At 46.6% G+C, this 17523-nt stretch overlaps 1 protein-coding gene across 2 annotated transcripts in view; it reads left to right on the forward strand.

The window, feature by feature from the left end:
* The window catches only part of NTRK3 (neurotrophic receptor tyrosine kinase 3), a 216243-nt gene that overhangs the window by 183032 nt on the left and 15688 nt on the right, over positions 1-17523 (forward strand). For both annotated transcript variants that reach the window (XM_059858550.1, XM_059858551.1), the window contains one exon: positions 15885-16043. In XM_059858550.1, the coding sequence (XP_059714533.1) occupies positions 15885-16043 (159 nt within the window). The remainder of the gene's footprint in view (positions 1-15884; positions 16044-17523) is intronic.

Genomic DNA, 17523 nt, shown 5'->3' on the forward strand with positions numbered 1-17523 from the left:
CAGAGCAAGGCTCTGGCACTTCCTGACTGTTGCCAGAACCAAATGGGAGTGTGAGTTTAGATATTGCTGATTTTGCAGAGGATATGTCAGCAGAAAAGAAGATTTGCCACTGAAAGGTGATTTTGTTACACTTGTGCCTTTCTGAGCCAAAATTGAATTGTGGGGTGTGGATGGGAATTTAGTTCTAAGCACTGATGTAATTTTGTATCCTTGGCCCTGAAGGCAGTTTTAAAAAAATTATTTTCCCCTGTGCCCTGACACTATTTTGTTGCCTTTGAATCATGTCCTTATGACAGAACAGATACTGGGAGTGACCTTTGCAGTGTGACATAATAATATGTGACTTCTTTATAGCTCTTTTCATTCAAAATGCTTGGCACACTATGAATCTGATCTTGCAACCACTTGCCACTGGGCCTAGCACTCACTGCTCCAAGGAATCCCTGGGGAAGCCAGGGGAACACAGAGTTGCTACACCTGGTATTTCTTGCAGGATCAGGCCCTGGAGAAATGTAGCACATCTGTGAATAACCACATTTTGCAGAGAGAAAGCCTTACCCTCTCATTTATCATTTTTATTCACTATCAGAATGCCATGCCCTGCACTTACATGACAGCCTCCCCTTGGCTACAGTGTCATGGCAGGTGATGCTGGGGCAGTATTCATAGCTGTTATCTACCACCCTCTTGGGTTTTTTTATTATTTTTTTCCCAGCTCTAAAAGCCTGTTAATTAGTTAACTCCTTTAGCTTATCCTGCACCATTTGATCCTGCAGAAATCACAGCATTTTATCTTATTAGCAAGCAGGAATTAAAGAATTAAAACTACTAGGGGGAAAAAAGAACATTATCACTTTCCCTGGGCATCACTTCTGAAACAACCTAGCCCTGTACCTTCAAAAACCCCAAGCTCAGCCCCCAGGGCTTGACAAAGGCTGGGAATCTCAGATCAGTGAATGCTTAGGCTGAAAACTGCTTTGTGCTCTGCTCTGCCTGTTTTCAAAGGGAGGGCAGAGCCAGGTGCAGGGAGGAAAGTCCAGCAGTGAGATCCCAGACCTGCACTGTGCTGCAGGTCCCTTCCCTGCTACTGATGTCCTCTGCCACCATAGGAAATTCCATTAGTTCTCCTGGGCCTCAGTTTGCCATTGTTAAAGAGTTCGTGCTCACCAAGGAGATTCACATGAAAATAAGATTGCAAGGGACACACTCATTATAGCATTGGGAAACAGGTAAGTACCTTAGGAATATCTAGGGAGTCTGTGAGCTGAGACGTTTGAGAGATTGGTTCACAGAGAGTGAATTTTGGGAGTCCTCAGTGGCTGGAAAATGCAAAGGAAGCAGGTAGGATCCCTGCACCCGCCTCTGCTTGGTTTGCTCTAGATCAGTAGAACCAGGAAAGATAACTGCTCCATCCTCTTGTTGATAAGAATTGGTTAAATCTGGGGATGAGGACCCACTAACCATCACCAGGTACCTACATACTTCACCACTGTTTGCCATCAGCAGAGCACTGCATCCCCACCACACCCTTAAAAACTCCTTTGAAAAATTACTTCATTAGGAGTAAAGAGATCTGGAAAGGATTCCCTGGATCATCAAATCCAATCCCCTGCTGCATCAATCACATCAGATTTATCTTTTTCATAATCAAGCACCACTATTAAATGTGTTCCTAAGGGGATGAAGACAGTCCCAGAATCCCATTGCTTTAAATCGTAGCTGCCCCTGATTTCCAGTCTATGCTTAGTCATGGCCCATTTGTTACACAGCAGGTACCTGGCGTGGAAGCAAGAAATTTAACACAGTTTTATTAAAATAACCACCCAGAAATCCTCACCACAAAAAAATGCTGAGGTTGCAGAAGAGAACGTGCAAGGTCAGGTAATGATAACAGGGAGGCCTGAGCTCACTCTTCCCTCTGCCTTGTAGAACAGACTTCACATCATCTCCTGAGTGATCCAGGTGAGGAACAAGGCAAAAGTACTCACAGCACAAAGGAACCTTTTTTGCTATTCTTCACCATCATATTCATTGTGTAACCCTCTGTCTCTCTTGCCAGGTATAACTAATGCTGAGCTAAACATTTGGCTATTTTTTTCCTTTTGCTGACAGGCTTTTCCCTGCCATTTATAGCTCCACTGTGCAAGCCATTACCTGCACAGCATTTTTGAGAAGTCAGTGAGTTCATGGAATCATGGGATTGTTTGGATGGAAAGGGACATTAAAGACATCTAGTCCCTCTCCCCTGCCATAGGCAGGGACACCTTCCACTGGACCAGGATGCTAAAAGCCTCATTCAGCCTGGTTGTGAACACTTCCAAGGGTGGAGTTTCATTGTCATGTTCTGCAGATTAGGAAAGGAATTCCACAGTTATCAGCCATACCAACCCATGGTGCTTCAAGGGCAACTTTCCCCCTCCAAAATGCCCCTGCTTTGTCCAGTGCAGTCTGATTGACCCCAAGCCATGCAGGTGCTACCCAGGCAGAGGAAGTGGTGCAGCAGCCTGCAGTGTACATTGCATGCCATGAAAATGATGGGATGCTCTAAACCCATGATTTGTCAGGTTAGTTTATCTTAATACACAATGGATAATAATACAATGAATGGACAGAGGGGAGAAATTGGTGAGCACAGGTTCAAGTGTAAAAACTCAGTGTAACCCATCAGTTGTGATGACCTAGCCCAGCTGTGACCTTGTGGCACATGGAGGAGGTGCTTAGCTCAGGCCACTGCTGCACAGAATGGCCAGAGTGACTAAGGAGGAGGCCTCCTTTGCCAAAACCAGGTTTGGAACTAGGACACTGCAATCCCATGTTTGCTTATTTAACTTGGCAGGTATTCAAGTGAAACAGGCACAGAGGGGAGGTATCAGAGCTGATCTCGGTACCCACATGTGGGATTTTAAGTTTCTATTTCAGAGCTCATGCTTGAAAAGAAATGCCAGCAGGCCCTCTCACCCTCCTTTTTCTTTTTTTTAAACACTATTTAAATGTCATAATAATCATATAGTGCCCACCTTAATGTGCCGAACAAATTAAAATATTTTATTAGTCTATAATCTGAAAATCATTACTGTGCTTACCATAAAAAACTGCAAGTCTTCAGAGGGAATGATGTCAGTGGGTCTGAATTGAATGCAAATATATTTTGTTGCCATGAAGGTAGCAGGGGTCAGACAGACAGCCCCCAGCCCCAGGGCAGCAGGCTGTTAGCAGGGGATGGAATGAAATGCATATCACAGTGGGGAGGGAGAAAATGGATCTCTTGGCTGATTTTCCTGGAGTTTTGCAGGGTGAGTGCCTGGGCCTGGGCCTGGCTGGTTGGGATGGTTTCAGAGGAAAGCATTGGTGCTCTTCCCACCCCCCTCTCTTGCAGTGAGGGTAAGAAAGTGCCCTAGACAGTTCATCCCAGCATGGCTGAGCTGCCTCTGGCTCCATCCTGCTTCCACTGACAGCACAGGTGCCTGTTCCACTCTGCCATCCACATGGCCTGTTGCCCCCTTCCTTCTGCAGATGATTCTGGATGTGCCTCTCCAAATAACTGCTGCCCAACAGGCAGGACACAGCTGCATCCAGCCCCAAGAAAGCAGCCTGTTCCCACTGCCTCTGGCAGCTGGCTCCCAGAGAGGCCAGGTGACACTGGACACTCCCAGAGCAGTGGCTCCTGAGTCCCTTGTCCTGCACAGAGACAGTGGGCTTCTGCTGGTTATTCCTCACTGCCTTGGGCGAGTGTCAGGTGGTTCAAAGATTAATTACCATTTAACTGGCTGTATTTCCATCTCTGCATAAGGCTGCAGTGGAAAAGACAGGAGTACTGGGATCATTTACCCTGGTATTACACAGCAGATTACCCTGTACTTACGAGGTCACCAGTTACTGTGTAATTAGACCTCCAACGCAGGGGATCTGTGATAGGCTTCCACACCACTCTTCTTCCTGGTGCTAGAGAAGCTGAGGGATGGCAGCAAAGTGCAGGCTGAAGCTTCATTAGGTGCATTTAAAGCTGTTAAATAGTTTAAAATTCAAGCTGGGGGAGGTGCAATGAGAGGGTAGCAAGGCCACCTGTATCTGTCAGAGAAAGGGAGCAATAAAACGCCAGAGCAGTTTGTCTAGGAAATGCAGGGAAGCCAAAACAGAAAGGAGGGCTGTGAGGGAGATCTGTGTGCCAGGCATCTGAAAGGCAAAAGGCAAAAGGCTCTTCACATGTCACCAGGGACCAGCTTTGCCAGTGGTGAAGGACTCTGCTGAGCCAGAGACCCTGTCCGTGTCCCTGACCACGCCGTGGGATGGTGTCCATGGAGCCATGGAGGATGCTGCCGTGGATCAGAACAATGCCTCTTGCTCCAGATTTCTCTCCTCCATTTCTTACACGCACCCAAATCAAACACCTACTCACAGAGCATTTGGAAGGATGACAAATGCCTTTGATTATCAAGCAAAAATTCCAGTGGTAGCTCATTGCATCTCTTGAGTGGCTAATAAAGCAGCAAGCCCACTTTGATCAATATACAGCAAGTAGTGCTGTAGAGTGAGATTGTGCCCACCCCAGGCATTTTGTCTTTTTAAACCATGTCCTCTTCAAGCCAAGCACAATCTCTTTTCAGTGGCAGCTCCCTAGAATTTCTGGCTTTCAGTGAGACAGTGAAACAAATGCTGTTCTGAAGCCCCTCTATGTAAAGAATCCAAGTTAAAGAGCAAAGTGTGTGTCTCTACAGCAATCATTAGTTTAAATACTCTTTTATTACATAGTCACATGTCCCCAATTCATCCCCACAAAGAGCATCCATACAGTCAACAGCTTCTGAAGAGATGAGGCAGAAACAAAGACAGTGTGAAGCCATTGATTACCAAGGAGAGAAGGGGCTGTATGTAAATAATTTGTCTGAAGGATGACCAGAGTGGGGAGATGTGCTACCTGATTGCAAATATTTACAAAGTTGTGAGCTTGAAGGTTAGGAAATGTTGAGAGAAGTGTATAGAAGTTAGCACAGGGATAATGCGGAGAGGATGAGTGGGGAAAATCAGTGTGGCAAGCAGGAAATTTCCGTCGTGTAGGCAAGATTTGTTCGTGATTTCCTGAGGGAGGCTGTGGGTTGTTCGCTGGGTTATATGGATTGGCACCCATCAATACCTTAGCAAATCCTTTAGGGCCTTCTCTCACAAAGGAAAGGGAGAAGAATGAAATTTAATGGGTTTTTTTTGTAGCTCTACTCTCCCCCTGTAAAACCTTTTCCTAGGCAGGTGTGTGTCATTGCAGGGGCACGGCGCACACACACCCCTAATGCTCCTGGACTAGAGGGGATTATCCAGAGGAGTGAAAACAGCCATGGCTTTAAACCCAGCATCTGTAGTCACGTTTATCCTTGAAGTAAATGCTCCAGCAGTGACATAATTGAGGGCTGTCCTGTCTGCTCAGCATATGTCTGCAGGGGTCATTCATCCTTTCTGACACTGCAGAACATTAGCGGTTTTTTAGACTCACTTTCTCCTTCCGTCCTTCCGCTTGTGGCTAACCCTAATGGAGAGCTGGTGGCTAGAGACTCTTCTAGGAAAACTGGCCTGTTTGGAGAGCTGACTGTCTTGGAGCAGTCCTATATTAGGGCAAAACCAGGCAGATCTGTCCTACTGGGTGCTGGGTTTGTGCAATGGCCCCAGTGGGGCTGGCTGGGGTGGAGGGTCTGGCTGGCTGCAGGAAGGGGACAGAAGGCAACTGGTGATATCTGTGATGGCCACTTAGTGCTCGAGGGCTCTAATGGCATCTGGGAACCAGGTTCCTGTGTTTGTGGGTTTGCTTATTTATTTATGCTCTTGGCTAAGTAAAGTAGGGAGGAAGAATTTTAACACAGCGGTTGAAATGCATGGGACTGCAGCAGCTCTGTCCTACTCAAGGGCATCCAGACAACTTGATAGGGAATGGAGGGAACTTCAATGCACAGAAAGTCTTAGTTGGAAAAATAGACAAGAGAATGCAAAGCTTGATTCCTTCAAATTTTTAACATCTAGCTTGTTTTCCAGCAGAATCCTGCAGCCTAACCCCAGCCTCACCATCTGCACAATGCATTTTATTTATTCCCTTTCCTGGTGCCACTGCTGCTCCTCCGTGACAGCAGTGCTGAGATGCTGTCACTGTCCTCTCCTGTGCCTGTTCCTTTTGGGCTGTTGTCACCATTTGCAGCCTGTCCCCTGCTTGCCACACCACCTTTGGGCAAGGATGCTTGAGGTAGGCAGAGGAAGGAGATGTCCATGGCAACTTCCCCTAGTTTAGGTCTCAGGAAGCTTAGCCAAGAACATCCCTATCCCCATTGTGTCTCTGCAGTGGTCTGAGTGGTGGAGGGTGGGGGGTGCAGGTTGGGGTTTGCCCTGCTGTGAAATGCAGCGTTTCATTGCCAGAGCTGGCACAGCTTTCCCACCGGCACTGATGGGTTTAATCACATCATTAGTAGGTGTGACACTGCAGCCTCCGATGATGAGCTCTTTATTCTAACACAGCTTTCAGAGTGTTTATCTGAGATGCCATCTGTGCCTGCACTGCCTTCATTAGGAGAGAAAGCCTATGTATCTTCTGACATTGGTCTGTATTTCTGTGATGTTTCCCTGCTGAGAAACCACTGCTCAACTAGAGGGTGAGAACCCACACCTGAAGGAAAGCAATAATACCCAAAATGCTTAAACGGGCCAAATAGACCATTAGGAAGTGCACTGTTTGCAGGAATCCTCAACTGGTACACAAAACTGGCTACAAGAAATGATCCAGCTGTTTTATTCCTGAAAGATTTTCATCTTGGTAAAGCAGTTATGGCCCATGCTTAATCTAAACTGCTGTAAGTTTTCAGGCAAGCAAAGAACAGTTTTTAATTTTTAAAATACTTTCTATTTTTGTACCTCCATACCATGCTTGTACATAGAAGCTTTTGGGTTGCTTGTCCAGATTTTAGGTACGAAATCAAGATTTGTGGGTGCAGATTTGAGTGTCTAGCCTTCCCCCTTAAAAACTCCAAGGTATATATTGTATATATTATTAACTGTATGCTATATATGCAGCTACATATTTTTGCAGCTGTCCATTGATCAGCAAAGTGGCAGCATGGTGTGCTCATGGTGTTCTGCTGCTCGTGACAAGATTCACAAAATACAAACCAGGCAGGAGCTGCCACATCACGGTCTAGCTACACATAAAAAAAAGTGAATGCTTCTATAGAGAGGTGGCATGCCTTGGCTTTTATCAGTTTTCTGTCTGCATGCTGCCAGGCCAATGCTCAGTGAATCTGACATTAACAAGAAATAGATTTCCAAACAATCTTGCCTAATGAATTTTGAATATTATCATGATTAATGCTAAGACAGTTGAACTGATTATCCAGTATCCAGAAGTAATGGAGCCTTATCTACATCTTGTGTAGTCCTCAGTCAGGAATGGCTTTGGCTGCAGACAATGATGAGTGTTGTTGGTTACCCAGAGGGGAGGCGCTGGCAGGACAGAGATGGGAGATGATGAGATACCCATCTGAAAGCATTTCAGCATGGGGTGATCACACATGCAGGTTCTTTATTGCTGCTATTTCCTAAGCTACATTTCTCAGGCCATTTTCAGATTTGTCTTTTTTACCACCAGGTTGAGATTTATTGGGCAAATATTTTTCCTCCTTCCCAAAGCCAGAAACTGGGTTGATTTTCATTCTCTGCATTGCCAAAAGAACAGAATCCTGATGGATGTGTTTCTTGCATCATGATGGTTTAACTTGGCTTCTATCCGATTAGCTTTTGAGCTATTAAACACCTTTTGTAGCATTACCAGGGAAATGATAATGCAGATCATTCATGGACAGCTTCTGTTGGCACAAGCAGTCTTTGCAGACTCCAGATCCCCCTTAGAGCTGGACCCAGCAGAGTCCAGCATTGTCTCATGGGTATCACATGTCTCTGAGCTGGCCTGTCCTAAGAACGTGTGTTCTGATGGAAGGGTCTCCAGCCTCGTGGAGACAACTGGTAAATCTGTAGGGTGCCTGACAAACTATCTGGAGGCTGTAGTTTGAATAGATTTGGTAGCATTCCCAGCCTCTGCTGTTATCTGGGCAGTGACCATAAGAAAGGTAGCTTTTGACTGGCTGTGCTATGTGCCCAACATTTTGTGTCTGTGATGCAGAGGACTTCAGAGGCCACCACTGGCACACACAGGTCCACAGCTGCCCCATGCCCACCCACAGCTGAGCAGGGAACTCCAGGATCTCCTGGGGAGCTGACCAGAGGATCCTCCACCAGCACTCTCTGAGTTCCCAGTGTGGGGCTGTGTCATTCTGGGCCACCAGAAGCTCTCAGTTGGTGGCCCAGGGAATCAGTTTGGTCACCTCTCCTCCACCTGGGAAGGCTCTGGCAGCAACCTTTAAGTGAAGGGTTTAGGACCTGCTAGGAGCTGGTGGTGCCTTTGCTGACCTCTTTTCTACAGGTTTTACAAACTCAGCTCCTCTGCTCCCACAACTCCCCAGCTGAATAAGGCATGGGGGGGGTTTCTCACAGTTCATATCCTGGTGTTGGAGATCATGGCTTCTGGAGCTTTTGCTCAGATGAACATGGAACTGGCCATTCCTCTGCAGGCTGATTGTGCAGCTGTTTCCAAGCAGTGTGTGCAGCTGCTTTGAGTTTTGGGAAGAAAAGGTGAAGACTGAGTTGTAGTAAGGTGCACACAGAGCAGATTATTGGCAAACATAATTAAAAATATATGTGCAATTTCTCCTCTGTTTTCCTTGTCTTAACCATCTTCTGCATTACCTCTGGCATTTTTAGACAGTAGATATATATGGCTGAGAGGACTCTTGGGCACAGGCAGCTCTTAGAGCAGCAGTGATTTATCTCAGACCATTTTGAGGTAGAAGAATTTACCTCTAGCTACAGCCACCCCTCCATGTCTGCCCTCCCTTATTTGCATAAGTAATTGGCAGCTTGTAAATGGCTCATTAGGAATGCTGAAAACCGTGGGATTAAAATACACTCAGTGGAGCAGAGATGAGGGGTAGGGGGGGAAAGGTTGCTGTCCCTGCTTGCAAATTACTCTGCTTGATTCAACGTGATTTGGAATTACAGGTCATAAAGCAACTAGATTGTTAAATGAAGTAAGGAAAAACAATGTCAATGGCAGGTTTTATTTTTAGACTCATGTTTAAACACAGTATGTGCATCTAGGGGGAACAAACAGTCCCTTGCCAAACAGTCCTACTGACAGCAGGAAGCTCTCACCCCTTTCTCAGTTTCACATTAACCCTGCCTGGTCAGTGTTTCCTGCTCCTGAACAAGTCCATCTGGCTCCTTACATCACCTCGTGGCAGGGACATTTGGTTCCTTTTCCCATGTTCTCTCTGGGCAAATACAACCTTCTCACCTCTAGCAGCAGGCAACCAGCATGTTCCTCTCCTTGGGCATGACTGGGACACCCAGCACAGCTCCATGCAAGTAAGAGAAACAGCTCCAGACTGCTTTGTGCATTCTGTGCATCTCAAAAATCCCTAGAAAACTGCTGTGAGATGTCTTTGGTTGCTGGCACGCAGGGAGGCAGGCAGGCAGCCTTTTGCTGTGGCACTGCCACAGCCTGCAATGCAGGAGGGGTGGTTGGTGTAGCCAGTGAGAACTGTGAGAGGATCACATCTGCTGTTCCCAGAGAGTGGAGCGTGCTGAGGACACGGCCAAGTCAGTTGAAAAGTTTGATGGAGGCTTTTGTTGTTTGATGGCTGTTTAATCTCCCTTTCAGCACTGGCTGTGACAGCAGTGACTGCAAAGACACAAGGGGTGAAGGCAAGGACAGGGCTATGATGGCTTTTGAGTCACTTAGAGCAGGCTCAGCCCATGGGCTGGTGCAGCCACAGCACACCATGCCTTTCCATCAGGAGAGCACCCTGGGGGATTTTAGGAGGCCAAGGTAATTCTGGCAATGGTGAAGTCTCAGATATAGCTAGGACCTTTCTTCCTGGATGAGCTGAAAGGAAATTACAGATAAAGCACTTGGCAATTACATCCAGTCATAATTTGGAGTTAAATTCAGCAACCTCTGATCTAAACTTGGGTGCTTAAGAGCCTACTAAGGTGACAGTTGTAACCATGAAGTGGGGACAGCTGAGGTTCAGCAAAGCTCAGCTCTGTCTGGCATGTCAGAGTTAATCCCTCTGCTTTGTAAAAGGTGCCCAAGAATCTGCCAGGACTCACAGAGGCAAAAAACTGGCACATCTGAAAAATTTCTCAGTGCAGCTGGTTCCAGGCTGAAGGCAAGGAAGGAGTGTATTCTCCTGGATCCCCAGCCAGCAGCATGTGCTGCTCTTTGCATCACCCTGAGAAGTCACCTCCTTGTGCCCCATCCTGAACTGACAAACATTGACTCACAAAGGCACAATCTACAGCAGTTTTGTTTGTTGTTCTCCAAGAGCTCAACTTAGCCAAACAGAGCAGCTTTTCCTCCTTCTTGCTTTCATTGCTTTTTTTTTTTTTTTTTTTTTGCCCTTACATCCTCTCAGATGACCCTGAGAGCCACCTGTGGCTCTTATTCATACAAGGCTGTCCAGAGCTGCTGAATTAACAGCACATCCTGCCTGCAGCAGGAATCAGCATGTCCTGATGGGGACTTACAGCTGGCTGCTGGGGATGGCTCAGAGCTGGATCACCCAGCTCCTAGAGCTGAGCTCTAAAGGACATAAGATTTGGTGTGGTCCAGGCTGGGATGGCATCCAGGCCTGCAGAGAAAGAAGATCCCAGGTCACCCCTACCTACAGCAGCAGGAACTAAGATGGCAATCAGTGAATGTGTGTCTTATCACTAGGTTGAGTGGAATTTCCTGGAGAGGAATGGTGCCAAGGTCTCCACTACTGCTATGTGATCCTGTACACACTCAAATGTCTCTGCTTCCTGTGCAAAAATGGGAAGTTCAAATAATGCTGCACGATGCAAAGACACCTACAGTGGTTCTTGTGATCTTCCCAAGGCAGGAGCAGAGCCTCCAACAAGTGTGCCAGAAGCAGGAGGAAAGGGGTCAAATGACCTTGGAAAGCAAATGTCAAATGACCTAGGAAAACAAAAGTGCTGGGATTTTTTGGTGGTTTTTTTTTTGTTTGTTTGTTTGTTTCTTTGCTTTGTTTGGGGTTGGTTGGTTGGTTTGGTTTTTATTTCAACATTGCAAAGGAAACTGCACAAAACCAAAAATAAGACACAGGCTAAGAGCATGCTGGAGACAAATCCCATTCTGAGCTGAGATCCATGGAGCTGCCTTCCAGCTGTAGGTGCAGAAAAGATGGCTCAGTAGATCCCCTTTGAATGCTGCTTTGGACTACAGCCCTGATATGTGAGCTGGGAAGGGGGAAAAAAGTGCTTCCTACCAAAAGCCGCCTTTAATGTGCTAGTATCTGTATTCCCACCAGTCCTAAATTTGCATGAGGGTTTTTCAGCCCTACTCTGGTTTTGATTTACAGGTTATCTCTGCTGGTGGCCCAAACTGTGGATTTATTGCACAGTCTTTCCTGAGCACTGCTGCTCCACTACCTGCTGCTGTACTGTCAGGCTCACCAGGGGATAACATGTCATCTTTTCCTTTCCTAATCAGCTGGATGTCATTCAGGAAGCTGGGACAAGGAGAACTTTTCCCCCAGACACCAGCTTTCCTTGGTAGCAGACAAACCTCAAGCCTTATTATACTACATGTACATAGCACTTATATAGCTTTACATCCTCAAAGTGCTGTACTAGCATTAAGTAATTATCTCTCTCCCTAATGGCCATTAATGCTGGCCTTTCATGAACCTCCCCCAGCTCCCTGAGGTTCATATCTAATCCAGCAATAAGCTGCTCAGAGGGAGGGGCTGGATATCTTGCAAGTCCAAGGGTTTGGATGTGTAATGAGGCTTCAGAGCAGGGGCCAGGTGCCCTGGAGTATCAGAAATACAGAGCTGTGGACCAGGTCATGCCCCTGGGAGCATCCACTGGAAAGGGATGGAATCGAGTAGGTGATACTGTGATCTTGAAATGGAGAGGAAGAAAACTTTGGCTGCTCAGAGGATGTGCACTGATTGCTCTATTTATTACCAGGATAGCATTGTGAAGAGAAAGAGTAGAGCAGTGGGAATAACGTGTCAGTGTGGGCATGGGGAGTTGATCTAGGGAGAGAAAGTTAGCTAAAAATGTCAAACAAAGCTAGACAGCCATAGCAATGGGATAAAGAGGCCAGTCTGCAGATCTGTGAAGCATTAAAATAACAAGGCAAAAGGGCAAGCTTGGAAACATCACAGGATTTAAAGAGAGGAGCAGAAGAGGATTTAGTTATCTTATTTGCTTGCAAGCAGAGCCCTTTTCCAAGCTATGGAGTGTCTCCAGGGGAGATGTTGTATTGCCACTGTTTCAGGACATTTTACCCTTGGGGAAGGTGAGGCTCCCTGTTAGCAGGCTCTCTTGCTCTAGCTCCCAAATGAAGAAGATGGTGTGGGAAGAGGACATGGCTGTTTTAGAGAAGTCCCAGAAGTAGCATGCTCTTCACAAACACCAGTCCTGCATGGTCACTTATTTCTGAAGCCTGCTAGACCCAGCTCTGAGCAAGCAGAAGCTGAAATAAACTTTCACCTTCTCCCTAAGGGCATGGTAATGATTCTTGCCAAAGCCAAGGCTATGCCTTGTAAGCTGGCTTTGCAAAAGAAGAAAACAGCACCCATTTTTTCAGCCTGATTTAATAGCATCATTTTGGTTTTATGCTCCTGGCAATGGCTGGTCCTGTAAAACAAGTGTGTAGCTGTGGGAATCACGTGCCAGTCTACAGTGGCAGAACACAGCTCACAGTCACTACACGTTATGCAAAGGATTTCTGTCACCCTGGACACACTCTGCTTCCTGTGGCATCACTGGCACAATCCCTCTGTGCTCAGCTCTAAATCATTTTGCTACATCATCAAATAACAGGGTATGGCTGACTGCAGGCCAGGAGGACTTGGTGTTCATTTACTGCACAGCTTTAGAGCAGGGCCTTCCCCTGCGCTTCCTGCATCTGTTTTCTCATCTGTGAAATGGGAATTTTAATCCTAATCAGTTTGCAAGGGAAGCAGTAAGGGATAGTCAAAGGCAATCCTTTAAAGAGTAATAGTCAGCCTTATGTGCTGGGTTAGACATTGGAGTGGGTTTGTGGTAGAGTTTAATTGATGCCTGTTCTGCTCATGGCCAGTAAGTGCAAGGCTTAATCTTTGCTCTCAAAAATGTGGCACCCTGTTTGAGATGCAAAGGATGCCTCTGCAAGGAACACCTCATCTCTGAGCATAGCTGGGCTGGGTTTTGGGATCCACAAATTTCTGGGCATTGCTTGTTCGAATTTTCTTCCCCGAATTAATTTGATTATTAATTATTCCCAGATTAATTTGTAGTAAAAGCTGTGTCTCACATGGCTGGGAGGAATGCTTTGGCTGTTCCTGAACTTCAACCTATGAGCTAAGCCAAGGTTGTGTTGTCACATCCTTGGGACAGCTCTTGGCTGTGTATGTCATTTTGCTGGCAGGTCTTCACCAGGGTGTGTCTAGAGGTGACCAAAGCCCTTGACTTTATTTTAGCTTTATTTTAGTGCTTAGAGATGGCACTACTGGCTTCTCTGCTGTGTTTCCAGGGCCAGATCCTTGAGTGGTGTAAATCAGGACCCTCCCTTTCGAGCAGTGCTGCTGTGATACTGTCTGTGTAAGCTGAGGGCCTGGTTCACACATTCTGAGCTGCTCTGAGACCTCTTCAAAAGGGAGTTAACTGTGCTCAGTATGTTGTACTGCCTGTAATCACAAATGATCCTGCAAGGTTCAGGATATTGCAAATGTAGAGAGCTTTTCAGCAAGTAATCATTTTGAGATTGCTGGAAAACTGAAGAGTTAGTGCTGCTTAAAGGAGAATAAAATAAGCATTAGCACAAAACAGTTTTTGCAACAGTCAGGTTTGATGTATGTCCTGTTCTGCTTATAACATTTCCTCAGAGCCCTCTGCAAGAAGGGGAAGCAACCTGGAAAAGCTGACAATGTAGGGAAGAACTAAATTTGCAGCCAGGTTTTTGAAGGAAGAAACAAAGAAAAGCATATTTCCATTTCCATTACAGCAGAACATTCTTGGGAGTTCAGAGCAGCAAGCTGAGAACACGCCAGCCAGGCCACCTCAAAACAGGAGGTGCAGAGCTGCAATGAGCTTTTTATCCTCAAGCATCTGCACTTAGGAAAGAAAGATCTCCCTGAGACTTTTAAAAATCCTCTTTTTTTGAGGGAGGGTCTGTTTCAGAGTAAGGGAAAGGGTACAACTGAGTACAACTCTGCAAGTCTGAGTCTAAATTCTGCCAAACCTCAGAGAAATCTGAACCGCTCCATGCAGAAAGCCAGCAGAGCATCCTACCCCTTTCACACCCTATTCCAACACACCTCCCTCTTGCTTCCAAGGGCTGCAATGTCTCTGTACTGACCCTTCCCCACACTAGCTCTGCTTTAATCAGTCAAAGAAACCTGTGGGAAAACTGGCAGCTCAGAGGAGAGCTTTTGTTTGTAGAAGAAATGTTTTCATCCGAGCGAGCACAACAATCTCATTACTTGGAATTGGCACACATATGCTGGAATCCTAGACAGCAGACACTGTCTCCCCTCATCCTTCGCAGGACCAGAAAGATTTCTGCCTGTTTGATTCAGCTGCAGTGCTACAAAGTTATTAGCATTGCTTTTTTGGTGTCCCTAATGAGACAAGCATCTTCCAAGCAGCTCCACAAAAGCACTTTTCTCATCACTGCTAAAGCCTTGGACACTTTACCCTCAGCAGAACAAAGTGTGGAGATTTGCAGCCCTGCTGCTTCCAGCACTGGTAGGTCGTAGCAATTAGCTGTTTCCCCACAGATGGAGCTTCTTGTGCAGAGAAAAACTTGCCCTGCTCAGAGAAAACTTGTTTAGGGATCTCTAGTGAATCTGAAGGTAAATCCATCTACTTTGGAACTGTTTGCATGTATCCTGCAAGCCTCCTGTGTGCCTGCTGGATTCATGTGCCTTACTGGAGGGCTGGCTCTTGCCTGAGGAACTGCCTTTCCCTGGCTTGGCATACCCCAATTTTATACACCCACTTCCAAACTCTCCAAAGGGGTTGGCTTTCCCTCCACCATTAAGTGATGGGCATATCCCTGCCTGTAAGAGCCTGTTCCTTACCTGCAGACCACATTTGCAGGGTGGTCCTGCAGTTATTTACATATGGAAAGCAGTCTCTGAAAAGGCCTGTAGCACAGTTTTGTGAGCACAAAACCTTTCCTGCAATTAGGTGATGCACAGATGCCTGTGCATGGCTTTCAGAGAACCTTTCTGAAGAGGGACAGCCCTCATGCTGTATCTCTGCTGGGTGCCTCAGAGTACTGAGGCCCTGAAATGCTTTACTGACCATTCTTGCTCAGTGTCCAGGTTCACCAGACTGTGGGGCTGGAGCATGTTCTTGGCATTTTGCATTTGATTGCCTTACCAGCCCATTTTGGGTGGAGAGGATGTAATTCATCTTGATACATTTCACTCCCTATGCATCACGTTAACCAGGTGGGATTGGTGGGTAAACCCATGAGTGGTGGGGGGGCAGGAGCCAGCCCAGCTTTTTGGAACAGCTCCTTGGTGCTGTAGTTCACAGAGAGGCCCTGATTTTGTGCACATCATGTCACAGCTGACATGACAAGGGGTGCTCAGGCACCAGAACAGGCTCCACAGGGAAGGGCTCGCAGCTCCAAACCTGGCAGAGCTCAAGGAAGGTTCGGACAATGGTCGCAGAAACTTTTGTGTGATTACTGGGGTGTCCTGCATAGGGCCAGGAGCTTGACTTGATGATCTAATTCTGTGACCCCTTCCTCAGGACTGTCACCACTGAGATTTCCCTGTGCCTTTGTCCTCACCCAGGTTGGAGGACACACCATGCTGCCTATCCGCTGGATGCCTCCAGAGAGCATCATGTACAGGAAATTCACCACAGAGAGTGATGTCTGGAGCTTCGGGGTGATCCTCTGGGAGATTTTCACATATGGGAAGCAACCCTGGTTCCAGCTCTCAAACACAGAGGTACAACAGTGCTGAGACATCTCAGCTGAAAACTGTATTTTTTGCTGTCTCTCCTTTCCAGGTTGTTTGCAATGACATTTGTACATGGATGGTCCCCTCCTTGGTACTCCCATGGTGAAGCCATAGGATAAGTGTCATTATCTCAGTTTAAGAGCTGGGAAAACTGAGACCTGCAGGAATCAAAGAGCTCTGCCAAAGCCATGTGTTGGCTAATCCTCAGCCCCTCACTGTTAAGTTCCTGACATATCTTTCATATCTTATAAACTCTTGGGGTGTTGCCAGAACTGGGAATACCCAGACGACTGCTGGGATCTAAGTCACGCCTTGAATTTCCCTGGTTTCTCCTTTTGCAGCTAAAGCTCACTGCAGGCTCCAGTTTGTGAGAAATTGTTTTAAGCCTGATGTATCTCATGTGGCACATTTCCTTGGGGTTTTTGCCACTGGGATATCTATAATATGGTTTGCTCCAGTACACTGAGGATGGAACCCATGGAGCTTGTTTGCCCTTGTTATTTCTTTGACTAGCAAAAGTTGCAGGCCACCAGGACAGGGCTTCCCTGTAAAAATGTTGAGGGAAGGCTGGCTGGGATTAGCAGGGTGGCACTGCTGAGGTTTGAGGCACATCAGCAGAAATGCATTGGAAGATTTTTGCTTGGAATAGCAGGAGGTATTATAGAAGAGGAAAAAGATGCTTTGACATAGCAGTGTGTGGGAACCTTGAACATTTTTATCCTACTGTGTATCTAATGGATTTCAGAAATTTCACCTTTTGTAATGAAAAATGTGCATTTTCTGCTTTCTGGATACAGATCCCTTAATTAAGTGAGTTGCAGAGATGGCAAATCCAAGGTGTTGCTTTACAGCTCTAATACTTGCCCATTCGTGTGCTCAATGGGGCCTGACTGCACATCCCAAAGCAGCACACGCAAACATTTTAGAGGCACAAACAAAGGAGCCGACAGCGGCACAAGTTATTTGTCACGCTACTTAATGAGCTGCTCTTGCATTTCCCTGTGAGGGCAAATACAAACACACACAAATGAGCACATGGAGCTTGAACATGGGCAGCAGGCACGCTGGAGTGTGACAGCTCAGCTTTGCCCATTCATTCTGCCTTAGTTTCCTTTGCAGGGCAGTAGGGCTGAAAACAGCCACCCTTAATCTTGAGGGTGTATTGGTTTGCTACCATCCCTGGGATAAAATATGATCCCTCCCTTACCTGCTGGTGTATCCACTTCTTTCTGCCTGCTCACCACGGTATCCTGGTGGAATACTCCTGTGGGAGGGAGCCACATTAGCTCCCATCAGTCTCATTTTTCACAGTTTGTGGAGGGAGAACTTATGAGTCTGCAGAGGAGTGACACCTCCACCAGCTCCTGGATGCTGTGGCATCAGAGCAAGTCCCTGTGGCCGTCCAGATGCAGTTCCAGAGCCCTGTGGAGAGGCAGAGCCCATAGAGGGACAGGTCAATGAGCCTGTG

The sequence above is a fragment of the Haemorhous mexicanus genome, chromosome 13 (assembly GCF_027477595.1).
Source record: "Haemorhous mexicanus isolate bHaeMex1 chromosome 13, bHaeMex1.pri, whole genome shotgun sequence".
Lineage (NCBI taxonomy): Eukaryota > Metazoa > Chordata > Aves > Passeriformes > Fringillidae > Haemorhous > Haemorhous mexicanus.